We start from the raw sequence: 24,752 nt of genomic DNA, 5'->3' as shown, positions 1-24,752 counted from the left end.
TCCGCTGGTCACAATCTGTCCGGATGTATATCCGTGGGCAAGGAAAGATCGGTTACATCACTGGTGACAAGAAGGCTCCTGCTGTTAATGATCCGCTGTTCGACAGTTGGGACGCTGAAAACTCCATGGTTATGACATGGTTGGTCAATTCCATGGAGGAGGATATAAGCTCTAATTACATGTGCTATACTACTGCACAAGAATTGTGGGATAATGTTAGTCAGATGTATTCTGACCTAGGAAATCAATCTCAAGTTTTCGAATTAACTTTGAAGTTGGGAGAGATTCGTCAAGGAGATGATTCCGTCACCAAATATTTCAATTCGTTGAAAAGGTTGTGGCAGGATCTTGACATCTTCAACACATACGAATGGAAATCGGTTGACGACTGCAACCACCACAAGAAAACTGTGGAAGACAGCCGTATTTACAAGTTTCTTGCCGGCCTCAACATTGAGTTCGATGAAGTGCGAGGAAGAATTATTGGCAGACCTCCTCTCCCATCCATTGGCGAAGTATTTGCCGAAGTCAGAAGGGAAGAGAGCCGAAGGAGCGTCATGCTTAAGAAAAAAGGTACTGGTGAATCAATTGAAATTTCTGCTTTAATTAGCGATGCTGCGGCCAACAAGGCTGCAAATTACCAGCGCAGGTTTGATGATAAGCCACGGGTCTGGTGTGATTTTTGCAACAAGCCTCGCCATACACGCGAAACGTGTTGGAAGATCCATGGCAAACCTGTCAACTGGAAAAGCAGCAAACAAGGAGAGAAAAATCGTGGCTTTCCTACCGCTAATGAAGCCGATTCAGGTCCCTTCAACAAACAGCAGATTGATCAACTCTTAAAGCTGATAAAATCCAACTCCTCATCCGGTACTCCTAGTGTTTTGTTGGCACAAACAGGTAGAAATCCTAAAGCCTTCTCTTGCCTAAACTTCTCTCCGTGGATCATAGATTCCGGTGCCTCCGATCACATGACTAGTTTTTCCATTTATTTAGTACCTATTTCCCTTGTTCTGGTCATGACAAAATCAGAATAGCCGATGGTAGTTTTTCACCTATTGCAGGAAAAGGATTTATTAAACTAACTGAGAAAATTAATCTCAATGCTGTTCTTCACGTCCCCAACTTAGCCTGTAATCTTTTGTCTGTCAGTAAACTATCTAAGGATTCTAATTGTCGTGTTACATTTTTTGAATCCCATTGTGAATTTCAGGACCAGAACTCGGGGATGATGATTGGGCGTGCTAGGATGCTTGAAGGTCTTTACTACTTTGATGAAGTACCTGCTAGTAATAAAAAAGCTCAGAGCTTTAATAGTACTAGTTCAATCTCTGTTCAAGAAAAAATAATGCTATGGCACTATAGGCTGGGACATCCTAGTTTTCTTTATCTGAAACATTTATTTCCGGAATTATTTAAAGGGATTGATTGTTCTTCTTTTCATTGTGAAAGTTGCATTTTTGCAAAATTTCATCGCTCTACTTATTTGCCAAAACCTTACCAGGCTTCCAAACCTTTTTATTTGATTCATAGTGATGTTTGGGGCCCTTCTAAAATCACTACTCTTTCTGGTAAAAAATGGTTTGTTACATTTATTGATGACCATACCCGCTTATGTTGGATTTATTTGATGAATAAAAAATCTGACGTGAAAAATTTATTCACAAATTTTTACAATATGATTGAAAACCAATTTCAAACCAAAATTGGTATTTTACATTCTGATAATGGAACAGAATATTTCAATGAGCAGTTGGGTGAGTTTTTGGAAAAAAAGGGAATTTTTCATCAATCTACATGTCGGGATACCCCTCAACAAAATGGCATTGCAGAACGAAAAAATAAACATCTACTTGAAGTAGCACGTGCTATAATGTTTTACATGCATGTTCCTAAATATTTATGGGGTGAAGCAATTTTAACAGCCTCTTATTTGATAAACAGGATGCCTACAAAGGTGTTAACATACAAAACACCTTTTGATTGTCTCAAAACTTTTTTTCCTGACACGAGGTTGTTTTCTGATTTACCCGCCAAAGTTTTTGGATGTACTGCCTATGTTCATGTTCCCAGTCAATTTCGTTCAAAACTTGACCCCCGTGCTATCAAATGTGTTTTTTTGGGTTATTCCTCAAACAAAAAGGGGTATAAGTGTTTCGATCCTCAAACCAAGAAATTTCATGTGAGTATGGATGTGTCATTTGTGGAAACAAAATCCTATTTCCCCAACACTTCTCTTCAGGGGGAGACAAGTGGAGTAGAAGACCGTTTTTGGGATATTTCTATCCCGCTCCCCAATGTCATTTATCCTACACAAAAACCACATCTGTCTGATAATGATCACTTAGGAGAACCAAGTTCTATAGTGCCTAGTCAAGAAGATTCTTGTTTAGGGGGAGAAGTACTACAAAATGATCTAAATCCTGAGCTTCAGGTTTATACTAGGAAGCGATTTCATCTGAGGAATAATGACCCGAATGTCCATCCTAATGACCCGAATGTCCACCCGAGTTTTGGCATCGAAATTTTAGGTAATCCTATTCCTTCTATTTCCGACCTCGATGTTCCTATAGCAATTAGGAAAGGTGTCCGAAATTGCATTAAACATCCTATTGCAAATTACTTCTCCTATCAAAGACTGTCTAAAAACCATAGAGTTTTCACATCTAAGATTTCACACTTGTTTGTTCCAAGGAATATACAGGAAGCATTGGATGATCCGAATTGGAAATTAGCAGTCATGGAGGAGATGAATGCTTTAAGGAGAAGTGGTACTTGGGAGATAGTTGATCTACCCAAAGACAAGAAAACAGTTGGGTGTAAATGGGTGTTTACGATAAAATGTAACGCAGATGGAAGCGTTGAGAGATACAAGGCGAGACTGGTGGCTAAAGGCTTCACTCAAACTTATGGGATCGACTATCAGGAGACGTTTGCTCCTGTTGCTAAAATAAATTCCATCAGAGTACTGTTATCTCTTGCAGTAAATTCAGATTGGCCTCTACATCAACTTGACATTAAAAATGCATTTCTCAATGGTGATCTTGAAGAGGAGGTGTTCATGAGCCTACCGCCGGGATTTGAGCAGAGACTTGGAAGCGACAGAGTATGCAGATTGAACAAGTCATTATACGGACTCAAACAATCACCAAGAGCGTGGTTTGAACGCTTTGGGAAGGCAGTTATCAGTTGTGGCTTCTCGCAGAGTCAAGCAGATCACACAATATTTTATAAACATTCAAAAAACAGTAAAATTGCAATTTTGATTGTTTATGTTGATGACATCATTTTAACTGGTAATGATGAAGCAGAGTTAGCAGCCCTCAAAGAGAAACTCGCAAAAGAATTTCACATTAAGGATCTGGGAGCCCTCAAGTATTTCCTCGGAATGGAATTTGCAAGATCCAAGGAAGGTATATTCGTTAATCAGAGAAAATATGTTCTTGATCTCCTTGGAGAAACAGGTATGCTTGGTTGTAAGATGGTGGAGACTCCGATCGAGCCTAACTTGAAGTTACAAGCTGCTAAGGCTGAAGAAGTCAAAGAGAGGGAACAATATCAGCGACTTGTAGGGAAATTGATTTACTTGTCTCATACGCGGCCTGATATTGCCTTTGCAGTCAGCATGGTAAGTCAGTTCATGCACTCACCAGGGGCAGAGCACTTTGAGGCCGTTTATAAGATCTTAAGATATTTGAAAGGAACTCCAGGGAGAGGCTTACTGTTCAAGAAACATGGGCATCTTCAAGTTGAAGTATACACAGATGCAGACTGGGCAGGAAGTGTTACAGACAGGAGATCAACATCCGGATACTGCTCCTTTGTAGGTGGGAACCTAGTTACATGGCGGAGTAAAAAACAGAATGTGGTAGCTAGAAGTAGTGCAGAAGCAGAGTTCAGAGCTGTTGCCCATGGAATCTGTGAAGTAATGTGGATTAAAAGAATTCTTGAAGAATTAAAGCTTTCTCACCCGACACCTATGAAGGTCTATTGTGACAACAAAGCAGCTATATCTATAGCTCATAATCCAGTTCTACATGATCGCACAAAACATATAGAAGTGGATAAACATTTCATCAAGGAGAAAATCAATGCTGGCATAATCTGTATGACCTACCTTCCAACAGGTGAACAATTAGCTGATGTGCTAACAAAGGGACTACACAAGAAGCAATTTGATAAGCTGACTAGCAAGCTGGCTATGGAAGATATCTTCAAACCAGCTTGAGGGGGAGTGCTGGAAATTTGTGATAATGTATATAATATGATAGTGGTGTTGGTGAAGGATAGTGGCATGTATAGAATATGATAGTGGTGTTGGTGGTAGATAGTGGCATGTATATAATATGATAGTGGTGTTGGTGAAGGATAGTGGCATGTATAGAATATGATAGTGGTGTTGGTGGTAGATAGTGGCATGTATATAATATGATAGTGGTAGATAGTGGTAATATATAATATGTAAGTGGCATATAATGGGTTATAATGATGTTTGTAATATCTCCTATATAAGGAGTGTCATTTGGTCTTGTAAGATAAGAAGTTTTGAATATAACAGAAATATATTCCTTCTTCCTCATATTTTCGGAGTTCTTCTTCCTCATATTTTCTAAGTGATATCTATTACAATGATTCATGATTCCTATATATAGAAGAGGGTGAGTGTGTAGTAGGTAAGGAGTAGGTGAAGTGGAGGTGGTAGTGGTGTAGTGGGTTAGGTTTAGTGGAGTAGGTGAGGTGGTAGTGGTGTAGTGGGTTAGGCTTAGTGGAGTAGGTTTAAGTGGGTGAAGTAGGTGGAGAGTGGGTGAAGTAGTGGGTTAGGTTTAGTGGAGTAGGTTTAAGTGGGTGAAGTAGGTGGAGAGTAGGTGGATTTTAACAATATACTTTCCATTAGATCTAGAATTGGACATGCACTATCAAGTTATGCAACCAGGTCAAGGATATGCCGCTCATCTATTGATGTGTTTTCTCTGTTGACTATGGAAATGAGGGTAAAATGGTATTACAATTTAATAAAATTTTTGATTAACTCTAGAGTGGTTATGGTGTCCCATATCCCTTAAAAATGTGTTTCACAGAATGGGTCATACAAGTTATCTATTATTTTTATTTTTGTTCTACTTTTTTTATTTAGATGGGTATATTTTCTTTTTCGTCTTTTGGCAGGAAAGTGCAACTATTCTTGCCAAACTCCTACTTCCTCAAATTTTTGAGAAAATGGCCATGCAAGACTTGAGAACCCTTGTTGCAGAAAGGTCAATAATGAGTATACGCTTACGGGGAGAAACTATAGAAATACCTCAACATTCCATTGGCCTTCTATTAGAAGGATTCGTAAAAACACAAGTTATCCAAGAAGAATTGATTACGTCTCCTGCAGCACTACTGCCTTCATATGGGGACCTAAACTTCCTAGGATCAGAAACATCAGGTGATTGAAATTTATTTAGCATCCTATAATATGCATGTTTGCCAGTACTCCACCTTCTGTTTACATACTATTTTCTGTTATGTATAATTCTGATGTTTTGTTTTGATATAAACTCGCTGTTTATAACTATTAGTGACCTTATCTTTGTGTTTTGGGTTTCCATTTTCACTTGGCATGGGGAAATGTGCCCTACAATGTATATCAAGCTCTCTAAAACCCTCCCTCACACAAAACACATTGAGATGTAGACATCCTTACATACAAATGAGAGAGAACGCAAACAGGAACCAATTGCAATTGGAGAGAATTGAACCCAAGATGTCCCCCAACCTGGACTTTGATACCATGTTAGATCGCCACTAGTCACAATAATATATATCAAGCTGTCCAACAATATAAATGTGACAGCCTAAATAAATCCACATTACGAGATCTATGAATCTTCAAAACAACTAGTGAACGTTCAAGAAACATGTTTGAGAATTGAGCTCTTGGAATGAGAACAATTCATAGATGAAAGATGAAATGTGTCTATTTGAAGATACAGGTTTCATGCAATGGAGGAATTAGAGGGGCCTGGTAGGGTCAATGGCACACCTAAGTACAAATTTCTCCCTTCTATATTAAGACATAATTTCAATAAATCTGTTTCCAAATAAAGCAATGGCCCACCTAACTTTTATTCTGCCCTTCTACCTCCACAAGATTCACCTAGGTCTTTTACTCACTTACTGACAGCTAATTATCCCTAATGTGGGATTAATTTTCTCTTTAATTAAATTGGTGTTAGAACTTTATGTAGCATTCAACCCATGCTATGCTTGGCTAAATGCATGTATGTTATCAACACATTTGTTTTATTTTCATAAAATACAGCCAAAAAAATAAAAATAAAAAATCACTGCGTAGCACATTAAGACTGTAGAGGGTCCGAAATTAAGGTCAAAATTAAGTATGGACCTAGGTGCTGAGGTTGCCCCTGTTAGGCGAGCAAGAATGATTAAAGAAGCATGGGTTAAAGCCCAAGGAAAGTGGGTCAACAGTGGGCGAGAACAAGTCCAACCCGCCAAAGGCCCGAACAAGTTGCATGAAAAAAAATTGTTAAGTTGCAAAGGCAACACTTACAGTGGTCAAGTTGTTAAGGCACTTTGTCTCAGCGCCGCCATTCTTAGTATTGTTAATGCCGCCATCCCAACTATTGTTGGCGCCGCCATTTGAACTTGTTGAGGGAAAGAGAAAACCGTAGCAACTAACTTGCTGAGGTAGCACTTGCAACAGCCAAATTGCTGAGGTGCTTTGTTGGCGTTACCATCTCTAGTATTGTCGGCGCAGCCAGTCGAACTTGTCGTGGGAAACAGTTGCCGCAGCAAGTACAACTGCCGCAGCTAACTTGCAGAGGAAAGACTTCACCAAAGTGATAGCAGCCTTTGAGTGAGGCTTCCCCTCCACAAGTAAAGGTTAATATCTGGCGTTGATAGCAGACCCCTAGGCATTACCTGCCTAGGGCTAATAGCAGGCCCCCAAAGTCATTATTAACTCGGCGCTAATAACAGGCCCCAAAGCTTACTAGTTAGAGCTAATAATAGGCCTAGAGATATCAATATACCGTGGCGATCCCGTGAAGATGGGAGCCGGGCAACCTAAGCGCAAGGGACTCCCTTTCCATTTACCCAGGTCATGGAGCTGTTTTGGTTGCACAGGCAGAACCAAGGAAGCCCCCGTGGGCTTGGTACTAAGGCACAACATGGCTAACAGTAGGCTTGGTTGTGGCCTTCACCCTGGGAAGCTGGGGAATTTGTGGTTAGATGCCTAAGGGTGGAGGCTTCGCTGAGACGAACACGAAACATGCCTGATAGCAAGCTATGAAGTCCTCAGAATGCATGTCTTGGCTAAACTGAACTGAAAAGGCAAGTGCGGTGGTAAATATGGCTGATAACAGGCTATGAAGTCCTGAGAATACATGTCTTGGCTAAACCGAATTGAGAAAGCAAGTGCAGCGGCAAACATTACCGTCGCAAGTGCACTTGTTGAGGTTTGAACTGAAAAGGCAAGTGCAGCGGTAGACACTATCTCCGCAAGTGCACTTGCTGAAGTTCAAAAAGGTAGTTACGGATGTACTTCTACCAAATAGATAGTACATAGTATATGCAGAGAGACATGTGACACCTTCAGCCTGGTGGTCTAAGACAGATTATTCCATGTGATTCTCAAGGATACATGTCCTCACCCTATTTGGCCACTTGGTATCCTTTGGTACTAAAAAAAAAATATATATATATATATATATAAGTAAGATGCATTTCCTAAGGTCAAAAAAGAGGATTTTCTGGAGATTTGGGGAGGTGCTGCCCATTTGTGCACTGCCATTCCTTTCTTTTTGAACCACTTGCTCCCCCCTCACCCAGATACTCATCCTCCAGCCAGCCTGGATCCGTTGGACCATTGACATAGTTTTGCCTCTCTAATCACTGTGTTAATCACTGTTCACTTCGAACCCCTTGCAAAGACAATAAAAAATATGTGAAACGTTGACATGTTATGTAGGATGACCCTATATCTTGCCATAATAATTTATGAGGACCTGTGAAGGTGAATTCTTTTTGTTTGTCTGGAAAGTAAGTTATGTAAAACTGGATCTTTCCAAATGAAGCAGGCGTTCTTCCATTTAGAAGAAAATTATAGTCTTATGCAAGTTGTAATTTCAAAAACTGATTAGTAGCGTAAGCTAAATGCAAGGCATGTCATCAATTGTGGGTGTATATGTGTCAACATACCAATTTATGCGATGATTAAACAAAGATGACCCTCACCTATAGGTTGAAACCAGTTTTTGTGATTTCTTTTCTATTTTGTTTTGTTGTCATGTAATAATACCCTGCATAACTTCCAATATCATTTTAGAAAATTATTTATTTTATTTTATCTTGATTGCCTTTCTTATTCTTGTTTTTTGTACCTGTGCCAAAAATGGTCCCTCTTTTCCGTTCACAGTTGATTCCAAATCAATGAAGCAATTGAACCGAAACAAATGAAAGCCACATCATGTTTTTGAACTTTATGAAATTGGTCCTCTGTTTAATCCTTCCATTTTTTAATCGGTGACAGCTACTAGGCAAGCCAGTTTTTCTCATCAAGCATCCTGGTATCACTTTGAATCGAGTGCAAGAATAATAATATTTGACATCGCTGCATTTGAAGCCCATAGGACTCTCCAGAGAAGGTCATCTTCAGTGGTGTCACGTTCAGTTGATCACCCTTCTAGATCCCTAAGTCGAGAACATTGTGGTCTTATGAGTTGGCCTGAGCATTTCTTCAATCCAAGGCAACAAGCAAACATGTCTGCTAGGGCATTGCAGCTGAACAAATTTGAAAGAATGGTATGTTCAAGTTATCTTTTCTTTAAGTCTGTGTTTGGAAGTAACTTATTGGATAAAAAACTCAACAAAAAATTATTAGACATGATTCAAGAACAATTCATTTTTTCCTCTTTTTTTGTTTTGTTTTGTTTTGTTTTGTTTTTTTTTTGTTTCCTCATCAATTTTAGGAAGCATGCTTTCAATTTTTTTTTTCTTAGAAGCGGACATGTTTATGGGTTTTGAGTTGTTTTATTGCTAGTGTCCCCGCTTAATTAAGGACAGAAAACCGGGAAAATTACACTCGTTACCCCCAAGCGTTCATCTAAATTTCAATTTGATCCCCATCTTTTGATTACAATGAAAAAAGGTTCAAGTCTAATGACCTAATTGTTGCAATAAAAAGATGAGGGACCAAAGTAAAAATTGGGTGAAAGTTCGAGGGTAAAAAGTGTAATTTACCCAAGAAAATACCATGCCGAAAAAAAAAAACAAAAAACTTTAGCAGTTGAAGTTATGTTCTTCAGTTTTCGTATTTATTTTGTTTATCTTGAAAAGAGATTTCAAAAAAACAAAAAACACCTAACTGCAATCAACTTGTGACCATCTAAATTTATAATGCCTTGAAGTTACCTTTTTACACTTCCATATTTTCTGAGTCGTAGCTTTTTCATTTGACCTTACTCCTTGCCTACATTTTTTCATATTTTGAATTTTAGTCTGCATTATTTTCTTTAATAGGTCAATAAAGCCCAATCACCTGTGAGAATTTTGCCTGTTAGTCAAGCGAAATCATCCCATAGCCTTTCATATCCAGCAGTTCCATCAAGTCTTGGGAAAGTGCTTGTTTCTGTGAGATCAGAAGGGTCCACTACTGTGAGAAATCACAACCGTGAATTCAAAAAGGTCACAGAACAAAATCCGGAAACTCCACTTCGAAGTTCAAACACACAAAAGAGTCCGTTAATAGATGATGACTCTAGCGATGAGTCTGGTGCAGAAGACGAATTGATCGTGAGAATTGATTCACCAAGTAGGCTTTCCTTTCGCCAGCCTTCTTGATTGTTCTTTTTATCTGGATTATCACAATTGTAAATTAATTTTTAGATTTTCATTTGAAAATATGAAGTACTTTTAAATGCCTGTGTAATATATAGAAGAAATTTCGACTAAATAAGAATGTACCTGATGAACTACAAGGAAGATTGGCCTAGTAATGGAGAGAGGGTTACATGCCGGATACATTTTAAAATTAGTCAATTTTTTGTATTTCAATACCAAATTGTATCATCAAACCAGACGTAACCTTTTGTGCCTTACTCAAATGGGATTGTCAGTGTGCTCTTTTAAAGTCTATGAGTGATGCTACATCCCCCAATTTTGGAGTCTCCGGATGTTATAAAATTATACTAAAATAAAAAAGTAATTATACTAAAGTTTTGGAGTCTCTTTGTAGTTTATGAAAATTTGTTGATTATGTGACTTGGTGATGTGGACTATCTTTTGTGGTATAGCTTGTCCATATCATTTGAGCTTGGTTGAATTGTGTGGGTGAAAAAGGTCATACACTTTGTTTAAATTAAATAAATTTATATATTTATTTATTATCGCATCGGATGTGAGTTGAGTTTTTTTTCCTTGCCTTACTATTCTGATATACTAGTCTGATGTCACTTGGAATGGACTGATTGCTTACTTTTCAACTATACATTTTCTGAATGTATTGTATTTTAGTTGCCTAACATTTTATTTCATAAAATATCACTTCCCTTATAACTATTTTGTAAATTTTTTCAAAATTGAACTTTTACACAGTATTCGATTATTTTTATTTGAATAAAACAATTTTGTTCAAATTATTAATGTTGACCAAATTATAAATGTTCATACATAAAAAAATTAAACATTTTAATTCCTTAATAATTTCATTTCTCAAAATTTTCAATTTAATAATTTAATTTGTTTTTAGTATATTTTCTTTTCTTTTTTTACAAAAAGTAGATGTACTCAACATTTATAAAAATAAATAAATGAACAAATATATAATATATATTCAACATAATAAGTTTGAACGAGTTGAAATTATTCAACATGTAAACTATAAATGTATTTATTTTGTTCAACATAAATATTTTGAACATATACAATTTGTTCAATTTTATTTTTTTGTATGATGATATTATATTCAGACAATCAAAGTTGAGTTAAACTCAAAATAGAAATTGCTATGGAAGTTGAATCAGTAACCAAATCAAAAGAAGATAGAAACAACATATGAATGTGAAAATAAAATGTGTGAATCAAGGGTGAGAATGACAAATTTTCAACACTGACAATGCATCGACGAAACAACGGCGAGACGATGGCAAAAATGGAGATCTGAAACGACGATAATACACTGGCAAGCCAACGGCAAAACGACGATGACGACGATGGAGATCTGAAACAATGAGAATGCATCGGCCAGACGAAACTCTTTGCCGACATTGGAGGTCTTCAACGCTGACGATGGAGATCAATGGTGTTTTGAAGATAGAAATATTTGGGTGTGGGTTGTGGTTTGTATTCAAGTACACCAGTGGTATGTTACCTTATGACTAGTAATGTAAAGTTAAGGTATGAACTAAAATATTTTCAAATTCTAAAAATTATTATGTGTGTGTACTAAATAATGGTGTGTACTGAGAGGATTAGTGGTGTATAAATAGAATTACCCTAACAAAAATTAGTGTGGGTTATGTGGCGATTTTATGGAGAAATTATACTTTGCCCCTTTTATTTTTGATCACTTTCTCACTTTGACTCTTAAAGTTTGCTTCTCTCTCTCTCTCTCTCTTTTTTTTTTTTTTTCACTTTGACCCTTCTTGTTTTAAATTTTTTCTAATTTACTTCCAAAAGTTACATATGTTAAAAGTTAGACAAAATATGATACATTGACAATCACGTGGCATAAAAATATTTTATTATATATAGCTCACATTTCTGACATAAATTCAAATCTCAATATCATAATATAATTGTTATATTATGGGACAATTATCGTGATACTTTCTGTCTAATTTTGAATACAAATTAAATTTAGAAGTAAATTAAGAAAAGCTTAAAATATGAAGGGTTAAAGTAAGAAAAAATAAATTTTAGAAACCAAATTGAGAAAGTGATCAAACATTAAAAAAGACAAAGTTTGATTTACCTTTCTTTTTTTTTCAAATGAGTAATATGCACATAAACCAAACCACAACTGATAAAGTAATTTATCCTTTTTTCTCTCTGTTTTTCATTTTTTTTTTTTTTTGAGCCAACAATATATATATATATATATATATTAATGATCTGGAAATTGAATTCTTATCAAATAAATATACAAACAGTTAACACGAAATCTTGTGAGGTCGACCAGTACACAACTTATACCAAAAAAAATAAATAAAATATCATAAATTGAGAAATAATTTCTTGTAATTATAAATTGATCCTTTTCTTCTGAACCACAATCCACTATTTCTTGTTACATTTATATATTCTTTTATGATACATTTTATCTCTCCCCTCAAAATCCGAAATACATATATAAATTATACCCACATTACATTCTAATTGCCACTACCTAAACCTTAACGTTACTTTGGCTTTTATACTAATCTCTCTCAATCAAGCCACATTGCATTCTCATTTTCACTGCCTAAAACATTACCTTGGCTTTTATACTCCTCTCTCTCTCTCTCTCTCTCTCTCTCTCTCTCAAACCTCATAGAGCATTCCAACCTCAACACGCTGCAATAGCGGCACCCGCATAGCAGGCAATGCTGACCTACAATTCCTATGCAGAACTTCATAGAATGCAAGCATATACCCATCAAACCAACCACAATTTTTACTTACATAAAACCTTGTCTTTCCCTGAACATGAACCGCGCCAGAGAGCTTTGCCTCTTCCATATCAGACATCTCTTCCTCAAGCTCAGAAGTAACTGATGTTGCATAGTCAGAGCCGTTTTGTATATGTGCCCGCAATCTATCAATAACTTGACTCACAAAACCGTCTCCTTCAAGATCAAGAGAATTAGCATAACCATATTGAACCACACATCTGTATACCCCTTTAAGGCCTAGTTTGCTGACAACAATTCTTTCGTGTGGCGCAACTCTGGGAACCAACAAGCATCGAAAGGTTGTGAAAATAGTAACCTTGTGAAGAGATTTCATGTTCTTTATGTAATGCCCGAGAATTGGGGTCACACCGTCTTGAATGCTGGTGTAGAACAAGCAAACTCCGGGAACTCTTTGGACTATGGGATCAGATAATAGCATTCTTAGTTGGTCTCTGTCTATCTTGTGGGATAGCTCATACTGGATCTTTCTGTGCCTTCCATGGAACCAACCGAACATGATGAAAGCAAGGATGAAAGAAATGGCAAATGGAATCCATCCACCTTGTAGGATTTTTGTGGAAACTGCACTCACGTAAACGCCTTCCATCACAAAATATACGACAAAGTAAAGAGCAACCAACGCCGGTGGAGTTCGCCAAATCATGATCATGACTAATGTCAATAGTATTGTGGTGATGAGCATAACAAGGCTAACAACAACACCTGTAAACAATGTCTTGACGATCAATAGATGCATTAAAATTGCAGAATAAGAAAGTCAAATAACATAAACAGGAAAAAAGAAGCTACATAACAGAATAGAACGAACAACAGTAAACACGTTTGATTGTGTTTTTTTTTAAAAATTTATACATATATATATATATATATTTTTTGAAAAACGCATTTGGCGAACTATTTTTGAAAAACATTATGATAAACTAGAAAGTAAATTTTCAGATGTTCGATTAAAAAAGAAATAAAGATTCAAGGTTAATTAGTTTATCATACCAAAAGCATTTCCGATATCCTTTCCATCACCAAAAATGAGAATGACAGCAACACAAAGTATCATGAGGATGTAATTGATTTCCGGACAGTAAACCTCGCCTTCTTTCTTGGAGGATGTGTGCACCACCTTGACTCGAGGGAAATAATCCAGTGTGACTGATTGCTTGATAATGGAAAAGGTGGCTGATATCAGTGACTGACTCGCAACAATTGCTGCCAACGTGGCTATGATGAACATAGGCCAGTAAATTGTTTTTGGTATAAACTTGTAGAACCCGTCATCGTGATCATTTGGGTTTTTGATCAGGTATGCTGTTTGTCCCGCATATGTCAGAACCAACGATGGGTATATAGTAAATAGAAAGGCTAGCTGCTAGGAGAGAATGTGTTAGAAAACCGCTGCATAATATCAGAGAAATGGAAATTCACGAGAGAGTGAGCTAAATACGACACCTGAATGGATTTGCGATTGAAATGACCAAGATCAGCAAACAATGCTTCCGAACCTGAAAAAAGTGAAATTTCACATTAATGAATCAAACGTGTCTAGAACACTGTACTTGCCTAACCAATAGATTCTTCCACCATGATCAACTAAGCAATTGAACCTAAAAACAAATTTAAAAAAATAAAAAAATAAAAAAATAAAAAAAAACATTTTCTGAACAATGGGCAACGACAACCAAAAAATCGAGAAAACGATATTCAAACGAAAAAAATTGAAGTACTACAATAAATTGGTTCAGCTTGAATTTTCGAATCAAAATTCCCAGATAAATCAGATTCGGATGATCTCTGATTAGATTTGTCATAACCAGCACGGGTTCAGGTTCAGATTTTTATAATTGGGACGGATTCGAAATACGCCAAATCCAATCTGAATCCAATTCGTTAACCAACCTAGTAAAGACCTTCATAAGTACATATACAAGCCAAAACACAGAAAACTTTAAGCACCAATTCTTTCTTGTTACTTGTAAAATCATTATATCTAAACCACTAAGGAAAAATTGATCATCTTCCTCAATCTTTCTGCAATAAAGTACCTAAATCATGGCTTTCGAACATTATTTTCAACTTTTAACACTAGCATTTAGCACTGCTATTCTAGTTATAGGCTAGAGGAACATGCTTTCCAGAGAAGTTTGTGGAAAGAACAGTAGTGTCATTTGTTAATAACCACAATGTAATAGACCAGAAATACGAGGCTCACCGGTGATGCAAAGGACGGTACCACCAAGCAATAGCCAGCCTTCCTTTCCATTTCTCAAAAAAAAACTGACGATGTAGTGTGGTGATATTGCCTTGAATATGCTCGGATAATGACGAATAATGCTATAAATTCCTATAAGAGGAGTCGTGACGGTCCAAGCACCCATAATGGGAGAGAAAATGAAACTCACTCGTGAGGTACCGTACTTCTGCACCAGGAACAGAACAATAAGAACTACTGCAGACAGGACTTCAACTAAGGCTGCAAATTCAAAACCAAGAAATCTGTGAACACAAACAAACTGAACTCCATAGAAATGAAAAACGTTTCAGTTGCAACTATGATCTCTTCCATCTCTCATGCTTTTTAGCTATTATATCTGTTGTCAAGTGCTTATATCAAGTATTTCAAAGGAGAAAACTTAAGTTCACAGAGAGATACTTTCAGTCCTTTACCAACACATGTTTCAATAGTCGACATCGGATTTACTTATCTGTTTGTTTTGATACTAGAAAAATGGGTTTTAATGTTGATTTTACAAATTTACCATTTAGTTAGGGACCATATCATATGCTTAACTGCAAAAAGTAGACAGAATGTAACAAAAGGATTAAATTAAATCAATTTGGAAAGTTAGAGGGCCTATTTGAATGAAAAAATAGATTAGAGGCTTAATTGAAAAAATACACAAAGATAAAGGGCTTTTGATTTCAAGAAAATGACACCTTGAAAAGATGTCATAGTCATTGAACTTTAACGACAATCAAATATTAGGAACTAGCTAAAGTTACAGAACTCCATGTCAATACTTACATTTGCTGACAGAAGGAAAAGGTGCTCTTATGCCGTCCATTGCTGATAACACTGGAACAATTTTGATAAAAGATAGAAGATTGTTATGAACAATTAAACACAAAAAAAAAAAGAAAAAAAAAAGAAGAAGAAGAAGAAGAAGAAGAAGAAGAAGAAGAAAGTTAAGGATAGTTAAATGGTAACAAACCTGAGATTGCAGGTGTAAGTATCCCATCACTGATTAGCATGCACATACCTAGCATTGCAATGAAAAGCAATACTCTTCTCGCGACCACACTTTTTTCGAAAAAAATACCCAGCCTACTTCGCTTTTCAGAGCTTGAGTTCAAAGCTACACATTTGGAAGAAAGAATTCCAATATCCAAATTCCTACAAAGTAATGAATACAAAGCAAATGTTCCACCTGCAATAAATCATTATCCAGAATTTGAGAATTCAGGCAAACGGATGCATATGGATGCAAGTGACATGTGGAAAAATTGTTCTTACAAATCAGGAAGAGAATTTAATATATCGAGCAAACAAGAATTTTAAATTTAGTCATAATAATAGAATTAAATGTATTGCGGAAACAAGCTTTTTGTTTTGATAAGTATATCGACCATATAGGACTTTTAGTATCATCTCAAAGCCATTGTCGAAGAACAACTTGGTAATAAAACAAGCAAGATTGTCTGATCATATTCTTTCCTCTGAATAGAACTTTTGAGTCCACAAGCTTCCACATATCAAATTCACTTCATAAGGACAAGTGTAATCTAAATCTGAGTTTATAACATTGAACGTGGGTAACAAATTTCCTAATAAGAGAATACAGGCGGTTCAAGAATGAAATATAAGGACAATGTTGTCAAAAGCACCACGCAATTACTATGCAGAGAGGGTCCCCACCCTCCTTCGCACATATGAAAGCCTTCACAACCAATAAGAATACTTCATCAACCAAAGCGATGCACTGAAGGAACAAAAAAATTGTTGCATGAATAATAAATTTCGAAACCTCGTAAAAAATTATTGTCTTATAGCTGTGATCAAAATTAAAGCAGAATAAAAACACTCAGATAGGAAGTTCTTTACCTCTGATCTTGCAGTGGCATTGGCAACATGGAAATTATTTTCATTCTTTTCTAAGAGTAGTTTTTTAAACCAGGTTTTTTCGTACAATAAGGTAATAGATATAGTATTTAAAATTTATACGTCACATATAGAAGGATGAAAGTCCATCATATCGCTCTTCGAACGTGATTTGAAGTATCAATCTTGGTAATGGTATCATGGTCCCTAACAAAATTATTTCCAATAAGGCTCATTTTGCTCAATTCACTATGCAAAAATCATGGCAAAAATTAGGTTTCAGTCTTTGATCCCACAAGAAACAGAAATTTATTGATAGTGATGCAAAAAACAAAAGACAAAAAAACAAAGAAACAAAAACAAAAACTCTTATCATTCTATCATATACCAAACGGTTTGTGGAAAAGCCAAAAAAATATATCTCCAAATAATCTTGCCCCTTAAATCTCTCGAGCCAAAAAAAAAAAAACATTGATGGGATTTGCAAATAGGCCAATCTTTTCCGGCCAATGAAAACATCATTTCCTACAAATGATAAGCAGAAGCATGGTAAATAGGAAAAATGTAATCATACTTTTGGCATCACCCCAACAGTTACCACAAAGCCATTCAAAAGCATCTTTAAAGCATATTACCCATGTCTTCCTAATTGCGGGTCATGCCTCAAACATAATTCTAGGTCAGTTTTGTCTAGTAGAAATGGACAAGATTTGTTAGCACACAGAAGTTGAAGGAGAAAGTATTTCGAAGAAAAGAATCATTTGGATCAAGTGGCCAAATAATAAGCAATAATAATAATAATAATAATAATTCTCATCATCACAACAAAGAAATGAAAAAAAAGGTGTAGTTAAAAGGAACTACATCAAAATTATCCTCCTACAATTTAATTCTGGAATTGTTTCCAACATAATACTTAAAACAAGGCAGACAAATAATAAAAAATGAAAAAAAGAAAATTATAAATGAAAGAGACTACTGACTAGTTGAAAGTAAAGGATAAACTATATCGACAAAGAAAGAAATGAATCAAATTCACGACAAAGTGCAAGATAAATGGTTAATGTCACATAAAAGCAAAACATATAGAAGGCCAAATTTTGGAAGCAAAAAGGGAATCCTTGCCACAACGTTAGATATTAGCATAAACTACAATGAATCATTTAAATTATTTTATACCTTCACCCTGATCATCGGCCCTGAGAGCTATGCAAGCATACTTGACGACCCCAATTAGACTGAGGGTCCAAAACATGATGCTGTAGATACCCAAGTAATCATCTTCAGTTGGAGATTTCAGTCGCATTGAAGGATAAACATACAGTGGGGAAGTCACAAGCCCTCCAAAAACAACTCCTAATGTCTTGTAAGCAAGTTTCAGAGTTCCCTGATCCAACATAACAGATTTTACTCACAACTTCAAATTATAAAAATTTCAAAAATTAAAACTAAAACTTTATATTAAGAAGAAAAACAAAAAAAGATAAGAGACAAAATTGAAGTTAGAGTAGTAAATAATTTCAAATATTTCTAAATGAACTATTAAACATAAATGTAACGATTTCGAATTAACAAATTTGGGAAGCCCCAACTGGATCATGTATAAAAATAAAATAAAAAAACAAAAATGAAAATTATAGTGAGACATAGGACTTGACAATGGTCTAACATTCTATTTGTTTTTTGATTTGTTGTGGGAAAAGACAAAGAATGCAAACTAAATAATTGTTCTTTGTTTGATTATCAGAGAAAACAACAAATATCTATGACACAAGTTTTTAAAATAATAATAATAATAATAAATTGTAAATTTTATTTGATAAAAAAATTCTAAGTTTGGAAAAAAAAAAATAGAATTTAGGGTATAACTGGCCATATAACTACCATCAGTGTATTTTGAGAAAACCCCAAAAACTAGAACATCAACACCTTTATAATAGTATGGAGAGATAGATAGATAGATGTATTATATTACTATAAAGCACACAATAATTCAAAAATTTTGTGATGCTTTTTGTTTTAGTCAAAATACCTTTACAATTGGTAATAACTGATAAAACTCCACATCCATCCAGTAATTATTAAACACTTTTGTAATTCAATCCTGGTTTGTTACTTTGTCAAAAAAATAATGTAAAATTACCACACACAAAAAAAAAAAGTTTGTGACATTTTTTTGTTACGCTAATAATTTAATAATTTATTTTTAAAATCATATTTACCGTTACCTTTTATGATCTGATTAAATGACTATTGATATCCCGTCCATGGTTTTGAAAACCGGACCGGATCGGCAGGTTCGACCGGTTGAACCATTGGGGTTGCCGTTCGGATATACCCAATAAACCGTTCCAACCTAAAAACTAGCCTATTTAGAGAAAACCGGAAAATCGGTGGTTGGACCGCTAACCGGGTGACCTAGAACGGGTCAAGCGAAACGGTAGGGTTAAAAAAAATTAAAAATTTAGAATTTTTGTTTTTATATTTTCAAACTATTTTTTTATTCTTTCTTTCTTGTTATATATACCTATATGTATATATATATATAATATAAGAAAATTTTAATTATAAATTCTCTTTCAAAGGTCTCCTCTTGTGAGGAATTCCATTGAGAGTTTGAAATGATTGTGAAAGTCTCTACTTATTTATAAATAAGAAAAAAATTCTTCCAAAAAAATTCAAAAAATTTATGTGGGATTCAACCAAATTTTTTGGAAAGAGATTTGAAATTTTGATATCTCTCCAAAACTTTTACTCTTCTTTCAATCAAATTATTTGAATTAAAATAATATGGATGAAATATTAAATATTTAATTTCCTCTTCCGAAGGTAAAATTAATAATATTTTAAAATATATTATTACATTTTTTAGTAAAAAAAATATATTAGAACAAATATTTAAGATAATTTAATATTTTTAATTTTTTAATTTATAATTTTATTACTTATATTTTTATTTAAATATAATTTAATATATTTATGGCGTGACAGTTCGATTCTGGTTTAATCCAACAGCTGAACCGATAACCCATCCACCGATCACTTTTTTAATTCGCTTATCGGTCGGATTTTTAAAACATTAATCCCAAATTTTTTTACATCGATGAAATAATGGACGAGTTAGATTTTGCGTGACGGGTCCAGTCCAATATAAATTGGAGAGAAGTACAAAATTTCGATACGTACATATGAATATATACGTATGGATACATAGATGTATAGTGTGTGCGGTGTATGGTGTGGTGTGGTGTTTGTGAGGGTAATAAATACGTACCTTGCCTTCTGAAGGTGTGTGTGTGGTGTATGTGTGTGTAAGGGTAATAAATACGTATCTTGTCTCCTGAAGGTGTGTGTGTAAGGGTAATAAATACGTACCTTGTCCCCTGAAGGTGGGATTGGAGGAGGAGGAGGAGGAGGAGCGGCGGAATCAAACACCACCAAAGCGACGTCGTCCGACCGAGTGGCGACCGAGTCAGGGATTCCGGGTTGCCGATCCATCTCACATTCCACAACTACCACTTCTCTCTCCATTGCTCTCTCTCTCACACAGAGAGAAAATGGAACAGAAGAGCTTCTTCGAGTGGTCAGGTGGGATTGTGGAATTCAAGGAATTGAAGATTTGTTTTTATAGAACAAGACCAGGAAAAGCCAATAATGTTATAAACACATAAAATTAAAGGGCAAATTACATATACACCCCTCCAGGTTTGACAAAATTACAGATATCCCCCTGAGGTTTCGGAAATTACATCCCGCCCCCTGAGGTTTGTATTTTCATAACAATTTACCCCCTGAGGTTTATATTTTATAACAAATTACCCCCTAATTTCTTATGCAAATATAGCATTCAGGGGGGAATTCGTAATTTCTCAAACCTCAGGGGGTATCTGTAATTTTGTCAAACCTGGAGGGGTGTATATGTAATTTGCCCTAAATTAAATATAAAACAGAACTCGCATGTCTATCTATTTATTGTTAGATAATGTCTCAATGGGGTCACATAATTAAATATGGTGTTATAAGAAACTTATAATTTAAGTGATTCAATTTAGTTAATAGGCTTCAAGGTATATGTGTTATGGACCTAATGTGTAGATACTAATTGTATAATTTCTATTTCTATGAGGGGCAGAAATAGAAATTAAAACATATTGGTTAAAGTTGGTTTTCATTCATTTTGAACTTTCACAACCTTTCAGTTTTGAAAACCAATAAATAGAAATTAAAACCAATAATGGTTAAAGTTGGTTTTCATTCCTTTTGAACTTCCACAACCTTTCAGTTTTGAAAACCAATTACAACCTTTAAAAGGTTATGGTCCCTATTCCTTCCCAAGTGGAAATAAGAACACTGCCATTTTTTTCCTAAATCCTCTCAAGGAGAAACATAAGGCACCAAAGGGGAAAGGATTAGAGGGCAATAATATAATCAATAACAAAAAGTTCATTGATAATCACGCTTCCGTTTAACCGTTCATCAATGGATTCAGGTATGTCATTTTTGTCTTGATTTCTTGATAATACACATGGTAAATGATCCAAAGTATAAGGTTTATGTTCTGAAATTTATGTTAACAATTGGTATCAGAGCCAGCATATCATGTGTCTTATCAGAATTGATATACTTTATTCATTCTATTTAGTTTCCTGGAATCAGATTCTGAATTTTCTTATGGATGTAAATTCTGTTTTTCCCTGTTTTGTTCTGTGAAAATGGCAATCGGAATTGTAAAATGATTCGGTGGGCAGTTTTTTTTTTTTTCTCTCAAATGGATGAACATCATGTATTTATATATATATAGATATATCTTGCGATTTGATCGGTTTAATTTTGAACATCATAAAAAAAAAACTATTTGTTTTTTGGACCCATCAATTCTATTTATATATGTATATATATAATTGGAATTGCTACAGATTATATAACATATACGGGGTCAAAAATTTAGAAATCTTTAAATTTAATATAATTTCATACAACGTCTACAGAAATTTAATTTTCTAACATTCTCAATATGAGTCAATTCAAACAAGATGTCACAAAAGTGATCTCTCTTGTCTAGATTGTTTTATATGGAATGTTTTGAAGTTCATGTCTGTGTATCTCATGCGGGTATTTATTGGTCCAAAGACATGATTAAGACTTGGCAGAATTACACACACATTTTGTGGTGATAAACATGTGCCAATTGTCAAGAAAACCTAATGTGAATAATAAATCCATCAAAAGATAGATTTGTTATTTGACATAACTTATTGTCAATGTTTGATCATTACAACAAGAATACCACTTACAGTTAATATCACTACCCAAAGGCTTGGTATTAATGTTGTGCTAGGTATCTTGAGATGTTGTCATTAAATTAATTTATTTAGAGATTATCTGTTTGGTAACTTAATGTGAACATGAGGTAATTGCAACATTTTTTGAGGATGTTGAGTTTGGGGGGAGAAATCCAATTAGAGACATTGTCTTTGAGGAGGAAGCAGGAGTAATCCCACTTCCTACTACTACTTTTGACCAATCACAGGTTCCTATACCTGTCATTGCTCGATAAGTAATTTCGGATCCTCAACCAGACAATGTTGTTCAAGATAATATAGTTCAAACCCCCATTCAAGATGAGGTAATTGTTCCTGAGGAACAAACTTTACAACCTCAACCTCAAGAATCTGTGTCATTAAGGCGATCCACCAGAGAAAGGAGATTTGCATTTTCAGATGATTATATTGTATATCTCCAGGAACATGAGGTAGAAAATGGAATGTCGAAAGATGATCCAATCAACTTTCGTCAAGCCATGAAAAGTTCCAACTCTCATAAGTGGATAGAAGCCATGAATGAAGAATATAAGCACTGCAAGACCACTTAAGTTATATTGTGACAATAAGTCTGCAGTTTTATATTCCAATAACAACAGGAGCTCGACAAAATCAAAGAATATTGATATCAAGTTCCTAGTTGTAAAAGAAAGAGTGCAGAGTAGACAGATTTTCATAGAGCACATTGGGACAAACTCCATGATAGCGGATCCACTTACGAAGGGACTACCACCCAAGGTCTTTCATGAGCACACTGCTCAGATGGGTATTGTTCTATTTGAGAACATTCTGGTTTAGTGGGAGTTTGTATTTATATTACTGCTTTATGTCAACCTTGAGTTTTATCTATGTAATTAGATTAATTTCTGCATAAATGAAATATTCAGTTTATTACGCTCTGTTACGTATTGTGAAGTATTGATCTCAATAAAGTTAAGTAGGACCAGTTGGAAATAGGCATGTATGGATCACATCACATGTAATTTCCATGCTACGCATCCATGATTGATCTATGTCATTTAGCTGTATTAGTATACGTGACCATTGGTGGGTCGAGTTACGATTGATGTAACGAAGACCGCTTTGATCCTATATTAATATAGTTAATGGACAAGATTGTTTGGATACCCTCAAGTTATGATAACAAATTTCTGAGCTCACTAAAGTTAAGCACATTTTTCATGATACATATGTGGTCCAGTGGGAGTTTGTTAGATAATGTCTCAATGGGACCACATAATTAAATGTGGTGTTATCATTTATAAGAAGCCTACAATTTAAGTGATTCAATTTAGTTAATAGGCTTAAGGGTATATGTGTTATGGACCTAATGTGTAGATACTAGTTGTATAATTTCTATTTCTATGAGGAGCAGAAATAAAAATTAAAACATATTGGTTAAAGTTGGTTTTCATTCATTTTGAACTTCCACAACCTTTCAGTTTTGAAAACCAATAAATAGAAATTAAAACCAATAATGGTTAAAGTTGGTTTTCATTCCTTTTGAACTTCCACAACCTTTCAGTTTTGAAAACCAATTACAACCTTTAAAAGGTTATGGTCCCTATTCCTTCCCAAGTGGAAATAAGAACACTACCATTTTTTTCCTAAATCCTCTCAAGGAGAAACATAAGGCACCAAAGGGGAAAGGATTAGAAGGCAATAACATAATCAATAACAAAAAGTTCATTGATAATCACGCTTCCGTTTAACCGTTCATCAATGGATTCAAGTATGTCATTTTGTCTTGATTTCTTGATAATACACATGGTAAATGATCCAAAGTGTAAGGTTTATGTTCTGAAATTTTATATTAACATCTATTATATTATATAAAGAAAAAGAAATTTTTAACCCACCTCTAATATCTCTAACTAAATTTTATAATTCTTTGATTTTTAGAAGTTAAAAAAAAAATTATTGGCTCACTCTTATTCAAGTAAATAAATAAATAAATAAAAATTAATATTCCTTAATTTATTACTTTCAAATAGAAATTACATCAATTTTTTTTAAAAAAAATGAAAAATATATTAATCCATTTCAAAATTTAAATTTGTAGGTGACTAAATATGAAAAGTAATCGATTAATGATTTTTTTTTTAATCTTTTCCACTAATATGTAATTCCCCAATGTTATATGTCTTTTTGATTGTGTTCCCCAATGTTATATCTCTTTTTGATTGTGACATTGAATTAGTAACCAATAGATGTATCTCTTTTCTTCATATAAATTTTTTTTAGTTGTAAAAAAATAATGGAATTGAAAATTTTATGGAATTGTTAATCCCTCTAAAAATTAGAGTTAGCATTTTTATTTGAGTGAGATTTGAAAATGGGGTGATTGTTGTATATCAGCCATTGTTGTTCTTTTGATGAGACTCATTTCGGATTTTATTTTGATAATTTTAACCATTCATTTTTTTAGAGTCCGTTGAGTAATATATCCCTATAAAAAAATTAAATTAATCGAATATCGATAACCTTTTGATCAAATCATATTTGAAATTGCGAGGTTTACAAATATTAAAATTGCGAGGTTTACAAATGTTAAAATTGTTTTTGCTATTGAGAGGTTTACAAATATTTAAATTGTTTTTGCTACACTAAAGTAAGCCATCAATTTTTGGCGCCGTTGCCAGGGATCGAACCCGAGTCACCCGC

At 34.7% G+C, this 24,752-nt stretch overlaps 2 protein-coding genes across 4 annotated transcripts in view; one reads left to right on the top strand and one right to left on the bottom strand.

Annotated features, from left to right (window-relative positions):
• Positions 1–10,036, top strand: part of SOS1 (sodium proton exchanger, putative (NHX7) (SOS1)) — a 100,963-nt gene extending 90,927 nt beyond the window's left edge. For both annotated transcript variants that reach the window (XM_028211808.2, XM_028211807.2), the window contains 3 exons: positions 5,167–5,431; positions 8,537–8,808; positions 9,526–10,036. In XM_028211808.2, coding sequence (XP_028067609.2) covers positions 5,167–5,431; positions 8,537–8,808; positions 9,526–9,846 — 858 coding nt within the window. In that variant the 3' untranslated portion in view covers positions 9,847–10,036. The remainder of the gene's footprint in view (positions 1–5,166; positions 5,432–8,536; positions 8,809–9,525) is intronic.
• Positions 10,037–12,225: 2,189 nt separating this feature from the next.
• On the bottom strand, positions 12,226–20,387 carry LOC114270340 (putative potassium transporter 17). 2 transcript variants are annotated; one of them, XM_028211809.2, is made up of 8 exons: positions 20,143–20,386; positions 17,947–18,154; positions 15,881–16,096; positions 15,694–15,744; positions 14,881–15,141; positions 14,121–14,173; positions 13,668–14,037; positions 12,226–13,379 (listed from the first exon to the last, which is right to left on the bottom strand). In XM_028211809.2, exons 1-8 carry the CDS (start codon positions 20,296–20,298, stop codon positions 12,526–12,528), a joined length of 2,169 nt encoding a protein of 722 aa, XP_028067610.2. In that variant the 5' UTR covers positions 20,299–20,386; the 3' UTR covers positions 12,226–12,525. The 2 variants fall into 2 exon arrangements, with proteins under 2 accessions (XP_028067610.2, XP_028067611.2); XM_028211810.2 differs by lacking the exon at positions 14,881–15,141 and having other exon boundaries at positions 20,143–20,387.
• Between the last annotated feature and the right edge of the window lie 4,365 nt (positions 20,388–24,752).

The sequence above is a fragment of the Camellia sinensis genome, chromosome 11 (assembly GCF_055761805.1).
Source record: "Camellia sinensis isolate YWXY chromosome 11, ASM5576180v1, whole genome shotgun sequence".
Lineage (NCBI taxonomy): Eukaryota > Viridiplantae > Streptophyta > Magnoliopsida > Ericales > Theaceae > Camellia > Camellia sinensis.
This window is presented reverse-complemented; position numbering and strand designations above follow the sequence as displayed.

Bases quoted from the DNA above. Each gene is read 5' to 3' on its own strand.
- LOC114270340 (XM_028211809.2), bottom strand. From the start codon at position 20,298: ATGGAGAGAGAAGTGGTAGTTGTGGAATGTGAGATGGATCGGCAACCC. The intron at 16,097-17,946 runs GTATAAAATAAT...GATTTATTGCAG, and splicing joins GGCCGATGATCAGGGTGAAG to GTGGAACATTTGCTTTGTAT. The intron at 15,745-15,880 runs GTTTGTTACCAT...AAATTGTTCCAG, and splicing joins ACTTACACCTGCAATCTCAG to TGTTATCAGCAATGGACGGC.